At 38.8% G+C, this 9,627-nt stretch overlaps 1 protein-coding gene across 1 annotated transcript in view; it reads right to left on the bottom strand.

Annotated features, from left to right (window-relative positions):
- The window catches only part of LOC131941268 (glycoprotein 3-alpha-L-fucosyltransferase A), a 40,525-nt gene that overhangs the window by 2,288 nt on the left and 28,610 nt on the right, over nucleotides 1–9,627 (bottom strand). Inside the window, exons 5-8 of the mRNA XM_059300408.1 lie at nucleotides 8,229–8,440; nucleotides 3,253–3,410; nucleotides 1,459–1,623; nucleotides 1–1,215 (exon numbers count right to left, since the gene is read on the bottom strand). The exon at nucleotides 1–1,215 is cut by the window's left edge and continues 2,288 nt beyond it. Of these exons, the coding sequence (XP_059156391.1) occupies nucleotides 993–1,215; nucleotides 1,459–1,623; nucleotides 3,253–3,410; nucleotides 8,229–8,440 (758 nt within the window). The 3' untranslated portion in view covers nucleotides 1–992. The remainder of the gene's footprint in view (nucleotides 1,216–1,458; nucleotides 1,624–3,252; nucleotides 3,411–8,228; nucleotides 8,441–9,627) is intronic.

Raw genomic sequence — 9,627 nt, 5'->3', positions numbered from 1 at the left:
AAACCGAAAAGTATCGAGTTCGAACCCTCGGGCAGATGAGGCTCGTTAGCTGGGGACAGCCACTCTTCTAGGAGAGACAACTCCAAATTCAAACAACTGCTGTCTTGCAGTTTGTTCTTGGTTGGACAAAGGCTATGGAAGCAAATCCAAAAAGAAAAGCAGGCTGAAATCGGAGTCAATGGCCTTAATGGTGCATAACCAGTTGACACGTATACTTAATTGTGATGGAGGCGTGGTCGAGTCTGCAAAAGCTCATGGTTGATACATTCGAAAAATGTCTCGAGTTCAAACCTTCTGGCAGATAAGGCTCGACCCCTTTCAACACTAAAGATTAAGAACGAAGAAGAAGAAGATCATAAGAAAATCCCATTAACCGACTTGCCTAAGGGTTAGGGTAAATTTCTCTAGCCTTTTAAAGCACACACTGCCAAGGGAAATAACTCAAGTATTGACCGATATATGACAAGGGGTTAGGTGTAATACATCGGCCTTATTTTCATCTCACATACCTTTTGTTTTAATTGAAAAGATATTTATATCTGTTATAAAAACTGTGATATATTTATTAAAATGTTTATGGTATAATATATGTTATAATAAGCTAACTTTAAGTTAACTACCTTTTTTTAATTTTGGGTTGGGGTTAGTGTAAGGTTAATATTGAGGAGGGGAAGTGGCGGCAATGTTAGAGGGGAGGTGGTAGAGGTTGCAGAAGTGGTAGAGGTGGTAGTGGGAAGTCGAAAGGGTGTTTGTATGACATCAACTTTGTGCATAAAAAAATAAATAATTGGTCTCATCCTTCGTCACATTCTTCGTCACATTCTTCGTCACATTCTACGTTACATTCTACGTCACATTCTACGTCACATTTTACGTCACATTCTACGTCACATCCTACGTCACATTCTACGTCACATCCTTCGTCACATCCTTCATCACATCATTCGTCACATTCTTCGTCTTCGTCCCAGCTTAATGAATGAAAAGTCCATCTAGACAGTGGTTAAATTCCTGACTAGCTGACTGACTGGCAGATCCCCTATCAAATGTTTGCGTGACAAGTTGCGCCAGCTGTCTTGTCCTATGCACACTTCAGCGCCCCGCCACCAAGAATCGAGGTTAGTGTACCATGACGGTCCCCGCTCATCGTCATGGGCTAGTGCACACACTCTGCACCAGAAGTGAGTGTTGATCAAATCACCAGTCCCTTTCCACCTGGCCACGAAACATCAACATCGGTATTACATCATACACGAAACATCAACATCGGTATTACATCATACACGAAACATCAACATCGGTATTACATCATACACGAAACATCAACATCGGTATTACATCATACACGAAACATCAACATCGGTATTACATCATACACGAAACATCAACATCGGTATTACATCATACGCGACACATCAACAAATCGGACAATGTCTTATTTGAAGTCGGAGAACTCACTGAAAATATTCGTTGTATAAGTTGTCGTTGTTGTCTAACGTGTGCAGGTATTCAGCCAAAGCTTTCGGCGACTCGAAGTCATCTACGTGGATGAAGCTGTGGGGTGGGGCCGCACGCCTGTAGTCCTCGGGCGCCGCGCCCATGACAATAGGGATGACGTCATGTCTGCAGATTAAGATTTATTTTAATCTCTTAACATAAACGCTTAAGCTTAAGATTGGGGTTAACAGCTAATCATAACCTCAATGTCACTACAAAAACTTACTTAGACCTAGGATAAGAACTTACTCCTTAGGAAGCCGAAAAAATAAAAAGAAGGAAATCAAAAGAGGTAAGAGTTTCTTAACCTGTGTTCAATTGAACCCAAGTGTTCGGTATGTAAGTCTCAGAGTTTCGGCGGAGGTCAAGACACACACCTGACTCATATGATTCACGATCGGATTTTGTCAGTGTGGACGATACAACTATTAAGAAGGGTTTGGTGATTGCGTTGGGTTTGGTACCTCCAAAAAGTTAAGAACCACTGCTTTAGAGTGTTGCTTGTAGAAGCTGCAAGCTTATTTGGTCTACTTTTGATCATGTCTTTAGAACAATTATTATTACTGCTATATTACAGCTATGTTACAGAGCGTACGATACAAGAATACGTGATATTGATTTCCCTTTAATACAGTGATCCAGGCACGATGTAATGCAATCAAGTACAAGTATCTGATCTCTCTTGTTGAAGTTGAGAGAATCGTAAAAAGAACTAGTCGCGTAATTTCTTAACAAAACTGGCTAGTGAAATCGTACAGTACGTGTTTATAGAACTGTTTTCTATTTTAAGTGAAATGATTCTCACCCGTTCCTTCCCATTTACCTTGACAAAAAAAGCGCTCTACCCCCCCCCCCACCTTTTTCTTATTTAACTGTTATACAATTGGTTTCTTTTCTAAGTGTTATAAGTTATCTACCCACCAATCCTGTACAGTATCTTACGGTTTTTTTTCTGGCGAAAAAGCGACCCCTTCCTACCCACCATCTTGGACAACGGGTTTTAACGTCACTAACACAATCGTACAATTCGCTTTAGTCTAATTGGTTTCTCTTTTAAACGATAAAACTTATATGCTCACCAATGCATTGTAAATCCTTCTGATTTTAGTTGCGAAAAAGCACCCCCCCCCCCCATCTAGGTAAAGCTGGAAAGTGGTTTTTGACGGTCAGTGTTTCTTCAAGGTATATGTTTGACAGTTACACAATCAAGGTAGAAAACATTTAAATCAGACGTTGCATTTTAAATTGAGCTTTTAATTTTTTTCTACCCCTTTTGGCGCCCCAGTTGGGTCGGCGCCCGGGGATGCCGCACTCCCCGCCCCCCCCCCCCCCCCAGACCCCCTAGCTACGCCTCTGAGACCTCGGATAAAAACTTACTTGAGACCTCGGATAAAAACTTACTTGAGACCTCGGATAAAAACTTACTTGAGACCTCGGATAAAACTTACTTGAGACCTCGGATAAAAACTTACTCGAGACCTCGGATAAAACTTACTCGAGACCTCGGATAAAAACTTACTTGAGACCTCGGATAAAAACTTACTCGAGACCTCGGATAAAACTTACTCGAGACCTCGGATAAAACTTACTCGAGACCTCGGATAAAAACTTACTCGAGACCTCGGATAAAACTTACTCGAGACCTCGGATAAAACTTACTCGAGACCTCGGATAAAAACTTACTCGAGACCTCGGATAAAAACTTACTCGAGACCTCGGATAAAAACTTACTTGAGACCTCGGATAAAAACTTACTTGAGACCATTGACAAAAAACTTCTCTGTGATATAGTCCCGACAGTTTGAATTTTCAAAAGACAAATAAAACTTGTAGTCTGTGTTGAGCATGTCAAAACATCGGTTGGCCTCGTAGCGTGGGCACTTGAGGGTCCCACAAGTCCCGTAGATGTCCACCTGTGGGTTTAACATAACAGTCTACTTGGTTCAAAATAACAATTTACTTGGTTTAACATAACAATTTACTTGGTTTAACATTGCAATCTACTTGGTTCAACATAACAATTTACTTGGTTTAACATAACAATTTACTTGGTTTAACATTGCAATCTACTTGGCTCAACATATCAATTTACTTGGGTTAACATTACAATCTACTTGTGTAACGGACACCAATCTATCAGCCTGATAGATGGCGAACGCTCCCGGATTCGTTTAACTGATTACACACAGATGGCGACAAGCCTAAATAAAAGAAAATTGACACACTAGTTCGCTAGGACTCGTAATTGATGTCTAGGGGAAACACAAGAGAAACTACTGATGCCAACAATACCTTTAATCTGCATATAACTTGCAATGAGTGTACAAAGTCGTGGCAGAACACTAGATTTATACAAGAATAAAATGGATTTACAGAATGAACAAAACCCAACTTACAATTCGTGGGAATAAATAGTATGATACACTATCACAGCTTTTAACACTTCAGAAAAATCACCACAGTATACACAACACTGCTATAAGCATAAAGAATTACTTAACCACAAGTAATATATGAATATGCTACTTAAACAACTTAGTACTACGCGGCAACACACAGGGCTTATGTCTCTTCAACGACGTCTGATCAATGAACTGCCTCGAGACACCTGTGGGCAGTCTATTTATAGACTTAGGCAACATGGAAGGTCACCTTCAAATCATAAGGCCATTGGTTGGGGTGGTCATCTGGTCTGAATCAATCAATCATCTCTTGATGGAAAATTTCTGAGTCTAAGACTCTCTTAGTAAGACAGCGGAAAAAACAGGTCATTGAACCACAGACCATATATGGTAAGGTAACAAATGTAACTAAAAATAACCAGACCTAAGTAGGTCACACTTGGTTCAACATAACAATTTACTTGGGTTAACATAACAATTTACTTGGTTTAACATTGCAATCTACTTGGTTTAAAATTACAATCTACTTGGTTTAACATTACAATCTACTTGGTTTAAAATTACAATCTACTTGGTTTAACATTGCAATCTAATTGGTTTAACATTAAAATCTTCTTGGTTTAACATTAAAACCTACTTGAGTTAGGTTTAACATTACAATCTACTTGGTGCAATCAGTATGAAAGTGGCAGAACTAGAAAAAAAAGCTCCAGACCCAACTCCAACCCCAACCCCAACCCTAACCCAACCCCAACCCCAACCATAACCCTCCTTCTTAATTTAGTGATTGGCGTAGGCCCTTTTCTTTGTAAAGTAGGCCTATACCCATTAAATATAACAAACCATACAAAAATAAGACCCAAAATCAATTTGGGCATGCAAGAATTGAACTTTAAAATGATTGTAAAAACGTATTATCCCCCTTTTGACTATATAAAAATGGGCCCATATTCGAATGATATGGGACCCCTATTAGCTTTTAAAAGCAACATCTTGATGCCACTAAACAGGAGCAATACTTCATGAAAATAGTTTGATTGTTTGTAAATATTTCCCACTTCACACACACACACACACACATACACACACATTTCCCACTTGGGTTAGCGTTAGTTTTTAAAGTGGTGTTTGAGTTCAATCAGCCGGGCAGATGTAGTTTGATAGCTGGGGCCAACAACCCATCTGGGACTTTGGGAGAGACAACTCGATAGCTGGGGCCAACAACCCATCTGGGACTTTGGGAGAGACAACTCGATAGCTGGGGCCAACAACCCATCTGGGACTTTGGGAGAGACAACTCGATAGCTGGGGCCAACAACCCATCTGGGACTTTGGGAGAGACAACTCGATAGCTGGGGCCAACAACCCATCTGGGACTTTGGGAGAGACAACTCGATAGCTGGGGCCAACAACCCATCTGGGACTTTGGGAGAGACAACTCGATAGCTGGGGCCAACAACCCATCTGGGACTCTGGGAGAGACAACTCGATAGCTGGGGCCAACAACCCATCTGGGACTTTGGGAGAGACAACTCCAAAATTAAACAACCGCAGCCTTATAGTTTGTTCTAGGATGAACAAAGGCTATGAGCGTGAATCCAAAAACAAATCGATGTTAACGGCCAATATGACACATAACAAGTTGATTTTCATTACTTTTGTTGGAGTAAATTTTAAATACTGCCTTTTATTTATTTTATACACTGAACGTACTGTTTAGTAATTATTATTCAATCTTTCGGTTTGCGGATAAGCTAGGCACGTCCACCGGCGCTCGGACAGGGCACGATTTGGCGCCACGGGCTAGACTCTGAGCACTATGCGTTTATGATTGCATTTAAATTGTGTTTATGTTATAAGTGTTGTGTTTGTTTTTTCGCTTGTGTATTTTTTCCTTCGTTTGTGTTGTGTTTAGTTTTGTTCTGTTCCCAAGTTGGTACATTTAAAAAAGATTTACCGTGTCGGAGAACGGGTATGCAGCTAGTATTCTTATAAAACACTAAGGAGGATGGCGCCGCGGGATATAGACATTTTAAATTACTTAAACTTTAAAGAAAAAAGAATCTCCTAGAAAAAAGAATTGCACACCAAGTGAACGCCAAAAAATCTGTGTATCATAGTGCGGAATATTATTAGTACTATATAAATTCACATGCATTTTTTGAGAAATCAGAAATAGCAACTTCCGGTCGACGGAAATTACTCAAATTGTGATAGAAGGCAGAGAATTAAATAGTTTACTTTCATGTGAAATTTCATTTATCTATCTAAAACAGTACTCAAGTTATAGGCTTTTCAAAAATTGAAAGTAGAATATGTGCCACTTCCGGTTACCGGAAATCGCTGTAAAGTTTGATATAATACTTATAAATGAAATTTCATCAACCTAGCTCAAGTTTATCGTGTTCACAGACACACACACACACAGACATACAGACACATACTCACACACAGACATACTGACAAGATTGCAAAACTATGTTTTTCCGACTCAGAGAGGTGTAAAACGTCGAGATTTGCAAAAATCTTGATTATTTTTTTCTGCACGATTACAAGACTTTCTCTATACTTTGTATACGAGAAAGTAAAAGATGAGAAAGTTATTTATTTTTCTACACAACAACGCGTGTTAGTGACTGTAGAACAGGGGTCTCCAAAATTTTCAGCCCTAGGGCCGCATTACTATCAAATATCAATTCGGCTGCCAGAGTTTCTTCCAGGCATCTATTCGGGACGGTGAAGTCCCCCCCCCCCCCCCCCCGAGAGGAACGCCTATCTCCCCCCCCCCCCCCCGAAAGAAGTATAATTTATTTAGAAATATATAAAAATTTCAAGTACCCCCCCCCCCACCTGAGAAAAAAAGTGAAAGAAATACTGAGGGGGGCCGACAACACACTCGAGGTCCAAGTTTGTTCTCAAATTGTTCTTCACGTATTTCAATCTTGAAAATGTTTGTTCACACGGGTATGTTGTACCAAATTTGAATAATACTTTAATTGAAACATTTTAATATTGGGAAAGTCTTCCTTAGGCAAAAACGTATTAAGAAAACTAATAAAAACACACCCGCCCATCTTTGAACTTGTCTCTAAGGAGGTCATTTTCTTGCAATTCAAATACCTACAGTTGCAATTCATTTGGGCAACTGGCCACATCTGCTTCAAATGCGCTTTGAAACAGTCTCACGTCTTTTACTTTTGAATCCAAGTCAAAAAAATCACTGCTGAAACTGCAGTTGGAGGTCCATGATGATCTCGCATGCGAATGACGTGAGAAACTCATCCATGACGACCTTGCATGGCTGAAAGTGCGTCAAGTTGTTTGCCTGTACTTGTTCCAAAAATAACGACACTTTTTGATCTGAACACCTTTAGGTGAGTGTATAGAACAGAAATTAGATTTTGCTGTCCTTATCGTTTTATGTTCAGAAAATTTAAATGGCTAGTTATGACTGCATCATGGGCCAATTTCATTACCCACTCTTTACCATTAATGGCTGTGGCTTGCCTTTACTTTCTAGTAAGTCACGTATTTTCTTTCTTAACTTAAATACTCTCCTTACAACTTTCCCACAACTTATTCATCTTACTGCTGAGGAATAAGGTAAATGTTGCGATTCTGTGTCTATCTTTGAGCATGTCTCTGAACTGTCTATTGTAGAATCTATGTGACCTTATTAAATTCACCGTCTTCACCACAGGATCCGGTATACTGCTAATGTTCATATATTTAACACACAAAAATTTGCTGATGAATAATACAGTGCAGAAACATTGGTTGTAGAATGTTTTTATTATTCGCGTGTCCTACCAACCATTTCTTCATGAAACTAATGTACTTTCCTCCTTCAACAGTAATGTAAATTGAGGTTAGTCCAATCCAAGTTATAATCAGCAATTATTATTACCCATTAAATATATCCTCTCCGGTAACAGTGCAATAATACTATGTAGGGAAGCCAGCTCTTGTGTTATTTTCATGTCTTCATCAACACTCTAATGAACACTAGAAGTAGAGAGGTGGAACAGCTGTCAAGCGACTCATCATTGCAATTAAAAAATGGCGACACTCGCTAGTATTTTTCGCTATTCGAGTCACAATGTTTTCACCAATGCCTGCAACAATGATATTTGCACCCAAAACTACATTTCCAAATTGTTCAGAATTTTCTAGGCAAAGTTTCTCAGCCACCTCCAACAAACGGGCCGTAGTTTGGAGACCCCTGCTGTAGAACAATCATCGATACAGCAGATCGATTTATTTTGGTCTCATGAAACAACTATTAAGCTGTTTGGATAAGGACTAACCTAAACATTATAATGAACTTACCTGGATATATTTAGCCAGCTCATCAGCATATTGTCTACGACCGTTCCTGGCTCCGCAATTGGACACAAACCAGGCGACCTTTTTTGTTTTGCCCAGGGCGTAGTTCTTCTCTTGATGTTTGGTTAAAACACTTGCATTAAACGGAACAAATTTTTCATAAGGGGCGACGATCGTGGAGTCTCTACGGTAGGTGGCAGTCCAGTTGATCAGTCCTAGTCAAGATAACAATATTGAATCTTTCTGATAGTAACTTTGGTAGTGGCGTAGCTACCGTAAAGATAGCGTAAGCAAGGCATAGGGGCCCAATGCAAATAGGGGCCCTTTTCCCTCTATACATTTTTAAAAACTTTTAAATTGGAATTTTAATATTTGTATTATAAAAATAATTTTAAACAGAAAACGGAAAACCATTTTCTTTTCTACAGTAGAGGTAATCAAAAGTTCAAAAAAAGGCCCTCAGACCTTTCTTAATTGGGAGGGGTTGTACATGGCCCATCGGTATTAAATGGTACAGGCTTACAGTAAATTTTTAGTTTGTTTTTTCATAAAAGCGATATAAAATGAAAGGTATTTTACGTAACGGGGTAATACATAATAATACCGTATAATTAGACATTTAGGATGTATAAAATACACAATTTTCAGATTGATGTAGGGGCCTAATTATAATTTTTGCATAAGGGCCCAAAAATCCTAGCTACGCCACTGAACTTTGGTAATGATGTATATATATTTATAAGTTTTTATTTTGCCTGGGCAAGATGGCAATATTGAATCTTTCTATTAGTAACTTTGTTAGTAATGTATATATATTTATGTTTTTACTTTGCCTGGTCAAGAAAATAGAAATGAAACCAAAGTCAGATCTACAAACAAACAAACGCCTAATATGGGGGGGGGGGGGGGGGGCACATGTGTTTGGGTAGGGGGAGGGGGTACACAAAAAAAGAAAAAAAGTTGATTTCACAAAAATTTACGGTTTGGAGGGGTTAACCGTTAACCTTTAACCTTTAAAAACCGTTACAGAAACAAAATATTGTTCTGTTGAGTATACTTTTCACAAGTAGTTTTATTTTGTATTTTATATTGGAGCCCTTTGTATAAATCACGACCAAGTTTTTTCTCTTGAAATCTTCCATTTATTCAAGTCAAAGTGTTCATGACTATTTCCTGCAAACTTCTGATCATTATTGGTCTAGATGTTGATTTGGTCTCTTGAGGTTAATTTGGTCTCTATGCTATTGAAAGTTGATAATATTGTTAGAGCCTTGGAGCGAAACTTGGTCAAAAATCTTCGCTTCTATAATTAAATGTGTGTTTTTAAATTTTATTATTTCTCTGAATTTCATTAACGGCTTTAAAGAAATATTTGCTTATAAATGTTTCCACCTAAGTACGT

This window comes from Physella acuta, unplaced genomic scaffold (assembly GCF_028476545.2).
Source record: "Physella acuta isolate Inbredline_101_S28 unplaced genomic scaffold, ASM2847654v3 ptg000355l, whole genome shotgun sequence".
In the NCBI taxonomy this organism is placed as follows: Eukaryota; Metazoa; Mollusca; class Gastropoda; family Physidae; genus Physella; species Physella acuta.
Note: the sequence above shows the minus strand (reverse complement) of the source record. Positions and strands in the feature narration are given on the sequence as shown.